The 17245-nt window shown below is 39.6% G+C and overlaps 1 protein-coding gene across 1 annotated transcript in view; it reads right to left on the bottom strand.

Moving 5' to 3' along the window:
- GADL1 (glutamate decarboxylase like 1) overlaps window positions 1-13712 on the bottom strand; it is a 201285-nt gene extending 187573 nt beyond the window's left edge. The window contains exon 1 of the mRNA XM_075212378.1: window positions 13461-13712. Coding sequence (XP_075068479.1) covers window positions 13461-13503 — 43 coding nt within the window. The 5' untranslated portion in view covers window positions 13504-13712. The remainder of the gene's footprint in view (window positions 1-13460) is intronic.
- Between the last annotated feature and the right edge of the window lie 3533 nt (window positions 13713-17245).

Below are 17245 nucleotides of genomic sequence, written 5' to 3' on the forward strand. Positions count from 1 at the left end.
CGTAGAGGAGTGGGTCACCACAATATCTTAAAAACCCTGAACTTTTATGATTCGCACCAATAAATGTACCTGGACTGCGTAAAGGAGTGGGTCACCACAATATATATTAAAAACCCTGAACTTTTATGATTCGCACCAATAAATGTACCTGGACTGCGTAGAGGAGTGGGTCACCACAATATCTTAAAAACCCCGAACTTTTATGAATCGCACCAATAAATGTACCTGGACTGCGTAGAGGAGTGGGTCACCACAATATATATAATAAGAAAACCATCAACTTGTTTGATTCGCACCAATAAATGTACCTGGACTGCGTAGAGGAGTGGGTCACCACAATATCTTAAAAACCCCGAACTTTTATGAATCGCACCAATAAATGTACCTGGACTGCGTAGAGGAGTGGGTCACCACAATATCTTAAAAACCCTGAACTTTTATGAATCGCACCAATAAATGTACCTGGACTGCGTAGAGGAGTGGGTCACCACAATATCTTAAAAACCCTGAACTTTTATGAATCGCACCAATAAATGTACCTGGACTGCGTAGAGGAGTGGGTCACCACAATATCTTAAAAACCCTGAACTTTTATGAATCGCACCAATAAATGTACCTGGACTGCGTAGAGGAGTGGGTCACCACAATATCTTAAAAACCCTGAACTTTTATGAATCGCACCAATAAATGTACCTGGACTGCGTAGAGGAGTGGGTCACCACAATATCTTAAAAACCCTGAACTTTTATGAATCGCACCAATAAATGTACCTGGACTGCGTAGAGGAGTGGGTCACCACAATATCTTAAAAACCCTGAACTTTTATGAATCGCACCAATAATTGTACCTGGACTGCGTAGAGGAGTGGGTCACCACAATATATATTAAAAACCCTGAACTTTTATGATTCGCACCAATAAATGTACCTGGACTGCGTAGAGGAGTGGGCACTGGGCACCACAATAAAATATATAAAAAACCTTCAACAGGTCTGCATTACACTACACATACAGCTGCTCCTCCATCCTCTCCATCATATACATGTTGGAGTTTTAGCGTGTGACAACCTCTTGTTTTTGATAATGTCAGTGCATTTTGAATATTTTTCAATTTGCCCCACACCACTGAATGTACTTTATCTATGATACGCAATACGCATCTATCTATCTTGACTGCGTAGTGTGGTGGCCCCGGTACACAATTTGGTACCGAGGCCACAATATAATTAAAAAACCCTCCACGTGTCAGAATTCCACCAAACAAGTATCTGGACTGCATAGTGGGGTGGCCCCGGTACCCAATTTGATACCGGGGCCACAATACCTCCTCCAAACATGCTACAGACAATTCGTCATTGGGATCCCAGACAGACAGGGTCAAAGTGTTATTGTTTGACTTTGTAAACGCAAAAAACTGTCCCTGTGTCACATAGTCGTGCAATGAAGACTGACTTTTTCATTTAAAGGCACGATCTTTCAAGTGTAGTGTTTGTAAGTCTAAGTCCTATTATACTTTTGGTAAAATTGGTTTATTTTGTTCCTCTTTATGGTAATTAGTAATAGAATTAAAGTATGAAATAGAATTAAAGTATGAAATAGAATTAAAGTATGAAATAGAATTAAAGTATGAAATAGAGTGGTATATAGAGTTGTAGTGTGGTATAGATAGAGTGGTCCACACAATATAATAATAATAAAACCCTCCACGTGTCAGAATTCCACCAAACAAGTATCTGGACTGCATAGTGGGGTGGCCCCGGTACCCAATTTGATACCGGGGCCACAATACCTCCTCCAAACATGCTACAGACAATTCGTCATTGAGATCCCAGACAGACAGGGTCAAAGTGTTATTGTTTGACTTTGTAAACGCAAAAAACTGTCCCTGTTGCACATAGTCGTGCAATGAAGACTGACTTTTTCATTTAAAGGCACGATCTTTCAAGTGTAGTGTTTGTAAGTCTAAGTCATATTATACTTTTGGTAAAATTGGTTTATTTTGTTCCTCTTTATGGTAATTAGTAATAGAATTAAAGTATGAAATAGAATTAAAGTATGAAATAGAATTAAAGTATGAAATAGAATTAAAGTATGAAATAGAATTAAAGTATGAAATAGAGTGGTATATAGAGTTGTAGTGTGGTATAGATAGAGTGGTCCACACAATATAATAATAATAAAACCCTCAACTGGTCTGAATTCCACCAAACAAGTATCTGGACTGCGTATTGTGGTGGCCCCGGTACACAATTTGGTACCGAGGCCACAATATAATTAAAAAATTGGGCATCAACTGTCACCGTTGTTTAATATCTGATACACCTAAATATGGACTGCACAGTGGAGTGGCCCCGGTAGTAAATTTGGTGCCGGGGCCACAATACCTCCTCCAACTTCCAAGTGTAGTGTTTATAAAGACAGACAGCGTCGAAGTGTTATTAGTTGACTTTCTTAACCCTAAAATTGTCCCTGTTGCAAATATTCGTGCAATGGACAGTTACTTTTTTATTGAAAGACTCAAGCTGTCAAGTGTAGTGTTTATAAAATATAAACAACAATACAGTAGTTTTAGAGCACGTCAATACCTCTTGTTTTAAATTATGACACGGCATTTTACTTTTGGTTTAATTTCTTGTATTTTTTTAAATTTGGTTTTACTTTTTGAACATGGCAAACGACTGTTGATTGGTCATATAATGCAAAAAAAAAAGGTCCAAGATGGAATTGTCCTTGGGCCCTCACACCCACCCTTATGTTGTTTAAATAGGACATGCACACTTTAACAAACCAATCATTTCAGCGACAGGGCCTACCAAACAACTTTGGCTGAAATGATTGGTTTGTTTGGGCCCCCACACCAAAAAAGCTATTCATCTCTCCCTGTACAGACTAAACAGGCTCTACTGAGGCAAGATGTCGTCCTCATCCTCAACCTCTGATTCCTCTCCCCCTACAGTGTGTACTTCCTCCTCATCACACATTATCAATTCGTCCCCGCTGGACTCCACAACCACAGGTCCCTCTGTAGTATCTGGAGGGCAGTGCTGTACTTCATTGAGGAATTGATTATTCATTTTTATAAACATCATTTTTTCAACGTTGTGAGGAAGCAACCTCCTTCGCCGCTCACTGACCAGGTTCCCCGCTGCACTAAAAACTCTTTCCGAGTACACACTGGAGGGGGGACAACTCAGGTAAAATAGAGCCAGTTTGTACAGGGGCTTCCAAACTGCCTTTTTTTCCTGCCAGTAACAATATGGACTGTCTGACATGTCTACTTGGATGGTGTCAGCAAAGTAATCATCCACAATTTTTTCTATTGTGACAGCATCCAATGCAGCGAGAGTAGACATGTCTGCAATGGTTGGCAGGTCCTTCAGTCCGGACCAGATGTTATCAGCATCCCCGCCAGTGCCTCTTTTGGGAAAACTGAGCTTTTTCCTCGCAGCCATAGATGTGGAAGAAAATGAGGGTGGAGCTGTTGGCATGTCACGGTCCTCTTCAGAGGACAATCTCCTGACCAGCAGGTCTTTGCACCGCTGTAGACTTGTGTCCGCCGGAAACAGAGACACAACATACGCTTTAAACCGAGGATCGAGCACGGTGGCCAGAATGTATTCCTCTGACTTTAAAAGAGTGACCACCCTCGGATCCTGGCAAAGCGTACGAAGGGCTACATCCACAAGAGCTACATGCTTGGTGTAATCGCAATGGCTTACCAGCTCCTCCCTCACTTTCTCCAGCTGCTTCTGCAACAGCCTGATCAGGGGAATGACCTGACTCAAGCTGGCAGTGTCGGAACTGACTTCTCGTGTGGCAAGTTCAAATGGCTGCAGAACCTTGCACAACACGGAAATCAGTCTCCACTGCGCTTGACTGAGGCGCATCCCCACTCCTTTGCCTATGTCGTAGGTGGCTGTGTAGGCCTGAATGGCCTTTTGCTGCTCCTCCATCCTCTGCAGCATATAGAGGGTGGAGTTCCAGCGCGTCACAACCTCTTGTTTGAGGTGATGGCAGGGCAGGTTCATGCTTTTTTGATGTGCCTCTAGTCTGCGGTAGGCACTGGCTGAATGCCGAAAGTGTCCAGCAATTTTGCGCGCCACCGCAAGCATCTCCTGCACACCCCTGTCACTCTTGAGGTAATGCTGCACCACCAAATTAATGGTGTGGGCAAAACATGGGACGTGCTGGAAATTGCCCATATTTAATGCCCGCACAATGTTACTGGCATTGTCTGACACCACAAATCCCCATGAGAGTCTAAGTGGGGTAAGCCACTGGGAGATAATTTCCCTCATTTTCTCTAATATGTTGTCAGCGTTGTGCCTCTTATTAAAGCCTGTAATGCACAATGTTGCCTGCCTTTGCATGAGCAGCCATTTTGTAGATGCTGCTACTGATGCAGCTGTTGCTGTTGCTGCGGAAGGGGATGCATCTACCCAGTGGGCTGTCACAGTCATATAGTCCTTCGTTTGCCCAGAACCACTTGTCCACATGTCCGTGGTTAAGTGGACAGTGGGTACAACCGCATTTTTAAGAGCACTGAGGACACTTGATCGTACTTCTCTGTACATTTTTGGTATCGCCTGCCTAGTGAAGTGGAATCTCGAGGGGATTTGGTACCGGGGACACAATACCTCCATCAACCCTCTAAATCCCACTCCACTGATGGCGGACACCGGGCGCACGTCTAACACCAACATTGCAGTTACAGCCGCAGTTATACGCTTTGCAATAGGGTGACTACTATCGTATTTTGTGGTCATGGCAAACGACTGTTGGACGGTCAATTGTTTTGTGAAAGACTTAGCGGTCTTACGACTTCCCCTCTGGGAAGATGACCGACTAACAGCAGCAACAGCAGCAGTGGCAGTAGTAGGCGTACCGCTGCAGGATTCCTCGGATGAATCCCGTATTGAGGAGGACTCAGTCTGGCTGCTGACTTGGGCTGCAGGACTGAATCTGATGGAGATTGTGGAGGAAGTTGACGAGGAGGGTGTTGCTGGTGTGTATCCAACTGGACCACGGGATTTAGGTGTCCCTGTACCGATGAGGGTCCTAGCCCCAGTTCCTGAACTAACCACTGAACTATGAAGGTTATTCAGGTGACGTATAAGGGAGGATGTTCCTAGGTGGGCAAGATCCTTACCCCTGCTTATTTGAGCTTTACATAAGCTACATATGGCCATACATTGGTTGTCTGGATTTGGATAAAAATAACTCCAGACCGAAGAGGTGCATTTTTTGGTCTTCTGACCAGGCATGACGATGGGCTTTTTCATCCCATGGACATCAGCTGTTTCCCCCCCTGGTGCCTCATTTACAATAACCACATCACCATCCTCATCATCAAGTTCCTCCACAGCGCCAGCTACATCATCAATAGCCTCCTCCCGAGCCACCTCTTCCCGTACAGTGATGGGAAGGTCAGGCTTGACAACCACCAACACCCTTGGACTCGCCTTGGGGATTTGTGATAATTTCTCTTTAGAAGGCAGAGTTGTTTGCTGTTTTGTTGCTGACAGCATAACTCTCTTCAATTTTTTGTAGGGGGGGGGAGGAGGAGGAGGGCTAAGATCCGTGGGTGAAGCTGAACCACTAGTCATGAACACGGGCCAGGGCCTAAGCCGTTCCTTGCCACTCCGTGTCGTAAATGGCATATTGGCAACTTTACGTTTCTCCTCAGATGATTTAAAGTTTCTCTTTTTGCTACTTTTTCTTAACTTGGGCTTTTTGGATTTTACATGCCCGGTACTACGAGATTGGGCATCGGGCTTGGAAGACGACGTTGATGGCATTTCATCGTCTATGTCATGACTAGTGGCAGCAGCTTCAGCATTAGGAGGAAGTGGGTCTTGATCTTTCCCTACTTTATCCTCCAATTTTTTGGTCTCCATTATATGTAGCACAAGATACTGCAGAATGTGTGAACTTGGTAATATTGCAGTACCAATGGACTTATACTGATTGGTTTTGCAAATTTGGTTATAATTATTATATATTTTTTTTTTTTTTTAAATTTTTTATTTTTTTTTACTTTTTTTTTATTTTTAAAAAACTTGGGAATAGTGGGGAAATAACTATGCCCTTAGAAGCACAGAGCACAGGACACAGCACCACTGGACTGAACAGGACACGGCACAGGACCCAGCAGCACTACGGAACTCAGCAGGACAGAGCACAGGACACAGCACCACTGGACTGATACTGCAGAATGTGTGAACTTGGTAATATTGCAGTACCAATGGACTTATACTGCTGGATTGGTTTTGCAAATTTGGTTCTAATTATTATATATTTTTTTTTTTTAAATTTTTTTTTTTTTTTACTTTTTTTTTATTTTTAAAAAACTTGGGAATAGTGGGGAAATAACTATGCCCTTAGAAGCACAGAGCACAGGACACAGCACCACTGGACTGAACAGGACACGGCACAGGACCCAGCAGCACTACGGAACTCAGCAGGACAGAGCACAGGACACAGCACCACTGGACTGATACTGCAGAATGTGTGAACTTGGTAATATTGCAGTACCAATGGACTTATACTGCTGGATTGGTTTTGCAAATTTGGTTATAATTATTATATATTTTTTTTTTTTTAAATTTTTTATTTTTTTTTTATTTTTAAAAAACTTGGGAATAGTGGGGAAATAACTATGCCCTTAGAAGCACAGAGCACAGGACACAGCACCACTGGACTGAACAGGACACGGCACAGGACCCAGCAGCACTACGGAACTCAGCAGGACAGAGCACAGGACACAGCACCACTGGACTGATACTGCAGAATGTGTGAACTTGGAAATAATTCAGTACCAATGGACTTATACTGCTGGATTGGTTTTGCAAATTTGGTTATAATTATTATATATTTTTATTTTTTTTTAAATTTTTTATTTTTTTTTACTTTTTTTTTATTTTTTAAAAACTTGGGAATAATGGGGAAATAACTATGCCCTTAGAAGCACAGAGCACAGGACACAGCACCACTGGACTGAACAGGACACAGCACAGGACCCAGCAGCACCACTGACCTCAGAAGGACAGAGCACAGCACACAGCACCACTGGACTGATACTGCAGAACACAGCACAGCACAGCACAGCACAGAACTAAACAGCACAGAGGACCACCTAACCTAACACACCCTCCCTCTACCCTGATCAATGCCCGAGTGAAGATGGCGGCGACTAGCGGGGAATTTATAGGATCCGAGTATCGCGAGATCCGACAACGGGATTATGAGTCAGAGCCTCAGTTTCACTTTTGAATTTGGCGCCAATACCCGGATCTGTCTCGGATCCGACTCAGATCCGCAACGTTCGGGTGGGCTCGGATTTCATAAATCCGAGTGCGCTCATCCCTAGTGCAATATGGTTCATATCTACAGAACCAAGCATGAGTGAAGTTTGGTGATCCACACATCCTCCGGAACTAAAGCACAGTGACTTGCAGTTAATATGCCTCTATCTGTTGTCAAAAAGTCACCCTGAGCCGGGAGCTACATGAAAAAGTTCTCCATTTGTATGCTCCTATCTCTGTAAAACGGCTCACTGATGATAGCCAATCAGGGCTTCCTCTGTGGTTTGCACCAAATAACCTGTCTTGACAAAAACTTAGAAGTTGCAGGAAAGTTCCTCCATATAGCGGCTAATAGCCAGCGGTTTCAAAATAAGCCAAATAAAAGTGCCAAAGTCACCAGTCCTTTAGTCCCGCATAATCATACAGTCTTGGGTGGATTAGATATTAGCAGATAGCTACGTGTTTTGACTGCTTAATGCAGACTTTCTCAAGCAATGTGACTTACTCTCCACCAACCATCCTTAAATAGAGAGCCCTAGCTCTCATTAAGTAATCAGTCTCATATGTTGATAATTAGCAAGATCCTTGATTCCTACTTTCATAACTAATTTGGTGAAAAATGCAATACAATACACATATCCTTCAAAACTATAATAAAATATTGAACCTATAATAACTCTTTAAAATACCTAAGAATATATATACATATAACAATACACAACTAGAGAGTAAATACATGAACATATATAAACATTTACAATATATATATATATATATATATATATATATATATATATACAAATGAAAATAAAGAGAATATTTCTATTATTGATTAATAATTAATAAGCAGAAAAATTATGGTAAAAATGTGGAAGATACACAACAGCCTATCACAATAAATATAATAATATAATATTAGGCAACTAAATAACATTAGTTATCAGAAGTTGGATGCTGCAGCCTTTCTGCTTCTTCTTCCGATGGCGGGAACATCAGTGTGAAGTCCATCACCTGACAGGGAGAAGATCACATGATCGCAGGGGTGGAGCAATCATTCCCCTGCGATCACGACTGACAGCTGCCTGGCTGTCACAGGCAGATCACATGACCGCAGGGGCGGAGCAATTATTCCCCTGCGACCGCATTGAGCTACCTGACAGCAGCAGCGGAGACGCCGGGTACTGGAGGACAGCGGGCCCCCTGGTGAGCCCGAGCCCGATACAACAGTACCCCCTTTACCACCTTGATGGTGGCCCTGCTCTAGAGGCATATTATTTAAACTCCCTTTTTCTGCTTATAATCTGAGATTATCATCCTGTGTCTTTTGGTGAGCCAATTGAAAACTGCACATTGAAACAGTTGGTTTAAAACACAAAGAGTATTTTCATGAAGCTTGTTTTAAAAACTAGTAGTTTGATCCAGACCATGCGTGGTTTGCTCTAAACGGCATTTGATTTGGGTTTTTGCAATTCACTATATATCACATAAGAAATAATGAAAACTGTATGATAATAAATACTGCGGCTTGAGTTTTAAAGTTGCATCTTATTTATAGTAGGATTAAAACCGCAGTTTTGTAAATACCTAACCCTCCCAGTGTGGTTATTAGTATTTCACTTTTATTATTTATCAATCAACTAGGCAGCACATCTCCTTGTCTGGTAACTTACTGTTTATAAATTGGTTGTTAATTTGTTTACTACTATATCTGACTGTCCAAGTGACGTGTAAATATTTTATGTTCTGAAGCCTTGTAGCAAAATATGCTATATGATTACTTATTATGACAGTGACACACAGTAAAAAACCACATAGTTTCCTTAAAAAAAATAATGCTGAGTGTATTGAAGTACACCCTGGCAATCTCTCAGTGTCTTCCTTCACTGACCTCCTGCCCCACTTGCAAGCAGCTGCCATGCCTTCTCTGCACTGCTCTAAAGACAGTTCTGACACCTCTCTGTCATCTATTTTATCTTTCTTTTTCACAACTTATTTCACCAGTATATAACATGTTAAACAAGTTAAGTACCGTAGAAATCCATTCTCTAACATTTATAAAGTCTCACAATGTAAAATATAAGCAGTCTGGTTCCCTACATATGCATAAAAGCAATTTTATAAAAATTGAGTATAAATAAACCTGACATTTATACAGTTTAATTCAATTCAATTCAATATATCATAATGTGCATTATGTTGCAATTGTCCTCAAAATGCCATGTTTTCTAAACTGATCACATCCATTAACTCACTTCAAGTTTTGCCCTTAATTATGCTTCCTTTGCATTGTTCTTACAGTGTTATAGTCACTTATTAATATAAGCAGGCACGATTATTTTACTGTAAGCAAGAATTACAATTTCTCTTACCTACTCTGTCCAAACAAAGTTAGACTAATAATAATTTACCATCTGCGTTGTAGCCACGCAGGTGTTTTGCATGTATTTTTAATACAGGTCAATGTACACAATTGGTAGTTGTAACCCTAGTTGTGCAAGGGCATGCACTGTGCAATCTTTATAACAACACTCTTCACCTTCTGATACTTGGGAGAGTCTCACCATATGACTGCTTTTCACATAATACCTAGTGATCTGCTGCAGGTGACGCAACATGATTTGCTGCATATTTAGTTAGAAGGTCTTGAGTCAAATTATTGAATTGATGTTAAACCACAGTTAATATGGAATATTGGTTACTCCAATTGCAATATAAAGTGGAAACACTGGAACAAACCATTTTGTGCCATAAGCCACTTTGAAAAATATGGAAATCTGTGTAACCTAAACAAGCCAGATATATGAACTTTGTTTCATACAGTGGTACATTAAGCACCACAATCTTCCAGTATCCATTTGACACAACCTCATTTCAATGGCTGTTGGGGGCCCTGTGCCTTCTATTGGCTCACAGCTTGTCTCAATTTCCTTCCTTCATGCTATATGCAGCTATTAAAATAATCACCAGATTAGCTTTATTGTCTCCTCATGGATGCTGTGAGGTTTCCTATGATCTGATTGGCTACATGTTGTTTTATCCCAAGCAACATTAAGAATGGAAGGATAATGAAAAACAAAAGATGAAAAAAACAGGATTGGATTGGGAATTAGATGGTAGCTAGGTTGGAGTTCCCAGGGAGATCCTGGTTTAGAGTCCCCAGAACTGGCCAGGGACTTAATATTTTTTCACATTTATGGGTTTTTACTAGCATCCAGGTCCTATACAGTAGAAGAACATGAAATAGTACTATAAAATACACCTAAAAATTATATTACAAATTTCCATGCAAAAGCACAATGCATAGGTGCAGCCTAATTTCTATAACTATAAGTTCAACTTTCTCTTTTACCATTGTTTCATTTTCTGTTTTCAGGTATACTGACCAATTAAACATTTCTTTCTGACCTGTGACATATGTTTAAACTATTTGGAACATCTGAAATGTGGACTGGCTAAGCAATTACTGAACTAAATTTAATGGTGTTTATAATTATTCAGATTTAATTATAAACAAGACAAGCAATCACATCAGTTATGTGCAGCACTTTGTAAATTGTGTAAATACAAGATAAGGGTAATTAAGATTAGCTTTCAAGAATGCTTGTCATGCAAACCATACCTATAGCTAAATAACAAATTCCATTATTTGGTATCATGATCATATATATATGTGAAAGTTCCCTGTCTTGTGAAAAGTTCAGATATTTAAATCTGCATAAATTCCAGACATATAACGGAAAATGTATAGATAAATCGGTAAATAAATATAAATAGATTCTAGATACTGACCTAGAAGTTTTTGGAAAATTGTTACGAAAATAGAAGTCAAGGAATAGGCCTTTTCATATGAAATGGCTCAGAAATCCGCAGGACAAATTATTCTTATGCACTTCAAACAGTGTACAATGTGCATGTTTGGAGGGGTCCTTAATTTAGAAGGAGTCTACAGAACCTTCAACCAGAATTTTTATGCCACCTAGAAGATAATGTCAATTGGAACTTACACAATAATTTTCTGATCTTTTGCTAAATCTAGGATTTGTTTTATAGAGGATTCACATCAGTAGCTGCACACATACTTATAAATGTAATTTAGAACTCAAAATTAAAAGTTGTGAACCTTGGCATTCATAAATGAGGTGGGGCAGAGAACAAATTTCAAATTAATGTAGGGGTGATTCAAAGGTGAATGAATGTATGCTATACTTTGAGAAGTTCAGACATTCACCTCTCGTGCACAATACAGATGTGAAATTAAGGTGTATATACATTGTACTATAAAACAACATAACTGCATCTGAACCACTTCTTTGCGTGTACTTTTACAGTATTTTTGTAAATGACTCTGGTTATATTTTTATTCTTTCCGAATAAAAAAAAACAGTGCAAGTTTTGTATATTGCAGAAGCAACATATGCTAAATTAGAGTATTACATCATAGATGAGCACGACACTTGACATTTTCTGAGCTGCATAACCTACTACTTATAAATTATTATTATTTAAATGCTGCAGTTAACGTCCTGCAAGGACTTGACCCTGGGACCATGGTCAAAAGCAATCAGCCCTGAACGCCTTTTCACCTACCTTCTGTTGTTATTGTCCCTTTTACTATGTTTTACAATTGGTGGCATCTGTTCATTGGTTAATAAAAGTGTGCAACTTTTGGAAATACTTTTTTATTTTTCATAATGTTGTAAATCCAATTTTAGGTACTTAGATTAAAAAAGGTATTAAAGTATGTCTAAAAATAGATACAATATTGCTAATAATGGCTATATTCAATAAACGTCAACATTCAGCTAGCTTGTAAAGTTGTCAGCCATGTAATTTTCCTTAATATGAACCATTGTCTAAGACTTAGACTTAGGGCTAGATTTACTAAACTGTGGGTTTGAAAAAGTGGAGATGTTGCCGATAGCAACCAATCAGATTCTAGCTGTCATTTTGTAGAATGCACTAAAAAAATGACAGCTAGAATCTGATTGGTTGCTATAGGCAACATCTCCACTTTTTCAAACCCGCAGTTTAGTAAATATACCCGTTAGACTCTAAGTCAATGATCGGCAACAGGTTGCCATAGCGCTGCATATGGCCTTCTGGGCTTCCACCTACAGCTCCTAGCTCATTCCAGCTTTGATGTCAGATTTGTTTGATTCTAAATCTTTGGTATAATACATTATAAGGTATACCGATAAAAGGCTTGGTATACTATACTAAGCACCAGATAAGGCTTTGCACACTAGACTTGGTAGATATGACTGTTTTAATATTGCATCACACCTCCTCTCCAACTTCATTTAAACACTTGTTTGTCTTACATATAGAGGTACATTAAGCACCACAAAAGCCTGGTAACATGTTACTACAGATAGGTGCCTCTTTCTTTGAGTAAATGTCTTAACTTAATACTGAGATTAAGGGTGATATGCAGCCATTGTGAAGGTTAGAGGGCCGCATCTGTGGCCTCTGAAGTGTACCAGGTTGCCAATAACTGATCTAACTAGTGACAGTTTGGATGGGTGGATCTTATTCACTATGTGCAAAATCTCTTACAAGATGATCACAGACCTAAATACAATATGGGGTTGGAATGTCTGAAAAATGGTGCAAAATAAAATAGCAAACAGTCAGATGTTTGTATTGCATTTGTAATATGTACAACAAAAATGACATCTAGAAACTGATTTAACCTTATGAGTTACAGTAGTTTTTATTTCTAATTAACTGGGCACCAGTTTTTATAAATGTCCCTTATAATGTGTCGGAATAGTGCAAAAATATTTTTCGCCTTTTGATGCATACTATTTATGAAATGATTTCAGCTTAACATAATATATCCAGTTATTTATATAATAATCTGCACTTTTGCAAAGTTAGTTCTTTCACAAGGCAGCTCAGCTATCAGTAGACGTGTACACTCCCTTTAATGTCCCCGTCTGCAAATGACATTAACAAGTTCTGAATTGATACAGAATGGAAAACAGTAAACCTACATAAAATGACCAACTAGTTATAGACACACCATTAGGAAAACACATGATTGATTATGCTCCTAATGTCATTGTAAAACCAAACTTATATATGAATCTAAGCTGCAGCATGCTGCCTAATGAACTGATGCTGGAAGGATAGATAGATAGAAGCAGTCTGTTACCCTCCATCTGCCCGGCAGTGTGTGTGTTCTGGCTGCTGCTCATTGATGCCTCTGGCTGTTCAAGGTGACTTCTGCTTGCTTCGCCTAAGGGCTCCCCAAATGAAATGCCAGTCTCTGGGGAAATCACTGCGGGTGTTCACTGCACAAGTGAATAATTTACAGGTGTCTGGTGTCAGCCTCCCTGTCTCCACCCTGGCTTTGGTCTGTCCTGCGGCTGCAGCTGCTGCCTCAGTGCTTCTCTCCAATAGCAAACCAGGGCATCTATTAATACAAATACCATCTGGCCCTTGTCCAAGTTGTACAGAATGGGAGGATAAAAAATTCCAGACCAGATGGTCAAGAGGGAGGGGCAGTACTTAAAGCTGCAATACACACACAGCTCTGACCTACAGTATGTGTGATTGACAAGTTTTGATTTTTTACATTGTCAGATTTTCTACCTCTTAAAGTCAGGGATTTAAAATGAAAATACTTATTTGTTGTGAATTGACGTTGACAGAATGAATTCAGTGCAATAAAACACAGACCTTCAACTTCTGTATTTAAAAAAGTTATAAAAAAAGTGCTGATTGTTTTTATAGCAAAGGCAATGGAGGTTAGCTTTGCTGAATATAGACTGTGCTAGTTTGATGCAAAAATTGTTTGGAATAAGATTTAAACTAAAGACATAGGGGTAATTGTATCAAGCTGAGAGTTTTCCGTCGAGTTTGAAAAACCAATCAGATTCTAGCTATCATTTATTTAGTACGTTCTACAAAATGAAAGTTAGAATCTGATTGGTTGCTATAGACAACATCTTCACTTTTCAAACCCACCGGAAAACTCTCAGCTTGATACATTTAACCCATAGTGGTTGTTATAAAATAATATTGTGCAATGCAGTAATGCAAGTTTTCTAAACTGCACTAGAAAAATGCAGTAAAATTTGCTGCCATGGGTTACACATATTTGCACACATAGCAGCATTTTACCACTATAAGTAAGCCTCAATGGAAGTCATTTATGAGAAGTAATGTGCAAATATTAGCATCTTGCATAGCATCATTGCTCATGTTTTTCTGCACAGTGCAGAATTACAAATGTGCATAAAATTACCTGATTCCCAGAGCATTTTGTGCGCCCATTAAGCATCACTTCTGAAAGTGCAAAACTACAATTCCACATTGAATTTTGTTCCTATTTTTGTGTGATTTGGGGGCCAAGAAGAGCCTGTGGTTGTGCAAAATGTGGCACCTTTTGATGAGAGGAGCTGCGCAGATTGGAGCGTTCCTTGCTAAGTCAATGCTCCAGTTATGCACTTACTTGCAAAAATAAGATTTTGTCATGTGGATGTGATTATTTAAAGATGATTCAATTTTGTTTTAAACCATACCTGAGCCTATCCCATAGATTGTAAGCTTGCGAGCAGGGTTCTCTTACCTCTTTGTCTGTATGTATTACCCAGTATTGTTTTATTAATGTTTGTTTCCAATTGTAAAGCGCTACGGAATTTGCTGGCGCTATATAAATAAATGATGATGAATAATGATGATTCTTTTCAGCTTTTGCACCTTCCTTAATATGAGAAATCTAAATGTCTCCTTTTCTGTCACTTGTGCTGACAAGATCTACATTTAGCAAAAAATAACCGCTACAACAAGTAAAAAACACATAAATAGAACTGTAACATATTCTGTAGGATAATATAACACAGAACCCCTTTTTTAATAAGATGTGTCACCATAATTGGCAGCACTGTGGCACAGTGGTTATAATCACTGCCTTACATCTCTAGGGTCATGTGTTTGATTCCAACCAGGGCCCTATCTCAGGGCCATCTTTTCCATTGGGCACGATGGGCAGCTGCCCGGGGGCCCCACGGGCAAGGGGGCCCCATAGGCACGGCTCTTAATGAGAATAAATAATCCTGCAAAAGAAAAAAAACCTGCAAAAAAAACCTACAAGGGTCACTGAGCAAGTACATCTATCTATCTCTATCTCTATATATCTATATCTGTATCTGTATACATCTATTTATCTATATCTAGGGGCCCCGGTGCACTGCTTTGCCCGGGGGCCCATAATGTTGTTAAGATGGCCCTGCCCTATCTGTGAACAGTTTGTATGTTCTATGTTTGTATGTGGGTTTCCTCCAAGTGCTCCAGTTTTCTTCCATACCTGAAAGACATATTGATAGGTTAATTGGCTTCTGACAAATGTAATCCCTGGGGAAGGGACTGATTTGAATGACTATATATTCTCTTTAAAATCCTGTGTAACATGTAGACACTATGTAAATAACTGTAATACAATATACGGTAATTACAAACCTTACGAAAAGTTTAAATTGCAAACTTTGAGCTTCATTTAGAGTTAGAAGCAAACCCAACTCAAGGGTGCAAATTTGCCCCTAGACAGACCATGGTGGAATGCAAATTTTATTTCTGAACCTGGTAAATAATGTATGCTTTTGAATGTATTAGACAGATACATAGGGGCCTATTTAACAAACAATGGCAAAAATGAAAAATAGTTTTCAATACTTATCGTATTGATAAGGATTGAACTATTTATCATATATATTAAAAAACCAAAACAGGAACAGCAGTTCCGATAAACTGCTGTTTTTGTGATAAAAAAATGCTTACCACAGCGTCTTCGTAATGTGCTCATGTCAGGATCTCCTTCTTTCTTCGTTCCTCTTTAGAATGCATGTGCGTATGTCCCGAACGAAAATGTGGAGCCTCCGCACAGGAACCCTACAGTAGAAATTATATCATGTGACAGGGAGGGATCACATGATCCCTCCGCACATGCGCTGTCCAGCTCTACTCTTCGGAGCAGAGCTGGACATAAATGAAAAATGAAGTGAAGTCTTCATTTCCGATGATGTACGCCAGCTCCTGCTCAGCTTCAATCTCTTTTTTGGAACTTGTTAGATTGCGTTAGGGAGCAGTCACCATACTACTTTATGGTGACTGTTCAAAAAACAAAATAGAATGCAAAGCAGCAGATATCCACAATATCTGCTGTGATGCAACATTCATAAATTTGAGGAATACTCCAAATTGCGTCAGAATGACGGTAAGTATACTTTAGTACTACTACTTAATAAATAGGCACCTAAGCATCTTTACTTTTACAATACTGGGACACCCTCCAAACTCTAAATCTGTTCACAGGTTTTAAACGCAATATGGTTTTGCCAAGTTGAAAATCTTACTTAACAAATGACATTAGAAATATTACAAAGCCGTGCAGTATACATATAGATATGTGCAGAGAAACTGAGGTTTAGAGAGGCTCACTACCATCCCTTTGATTGGTTTATTTAGCCTTTATTTAGCGGTATATGGTTTTGAAGATATGACTTTTTTAACATTTCATCACACCTCCTCTCCAACTTGTAGGAGGAGGCATACATAAAAAATTTAGTCAAAAGCAACTATGGGAATCTGGGATCTGTATAATGTAGCTGACATTGTGGCATATACCTCCCATTGGCTGTGTTGGCTCAGCACTAGGAACCAGTGGTGACACACCAGGGACAGTTGCTTAGCAACATAAGGCTAGTATGAGCTGAGGAGAAGTGTGTAGGGAGAGTGTGAAAGTTAGGAACCAAGGAAGGAGGGGAGAAGGCAGGCTGGGCTGTCATTGGTCCGGCCTCCTCTAGAATACTGAGTTCAGGAGGCGATATCTCCAGAATCATATTAATACATTAGAGACTGTACATAGAAGGGCAACTAAAACTTACCCAGAAAGACTAAAAGATCTTAATATGTATAGATTGGAGCAGAGAAGGGAAA

The sequence above is a fragment of the Mixophyes fleayi genome, chromosome 5, assembly GCF_038048845.1.
Source record: "Mixophyes fleayi isolate aMixFle1 chromosome 5, aMixFle1.hap1, whole genome shotgun sequence".
Taxonomy (NCBI): Eukaryota; Metazoa; Chordata; class Amphibia; order Anura; family Limnodynastidae; genus Mixophyes; species Mixophyes fleayi.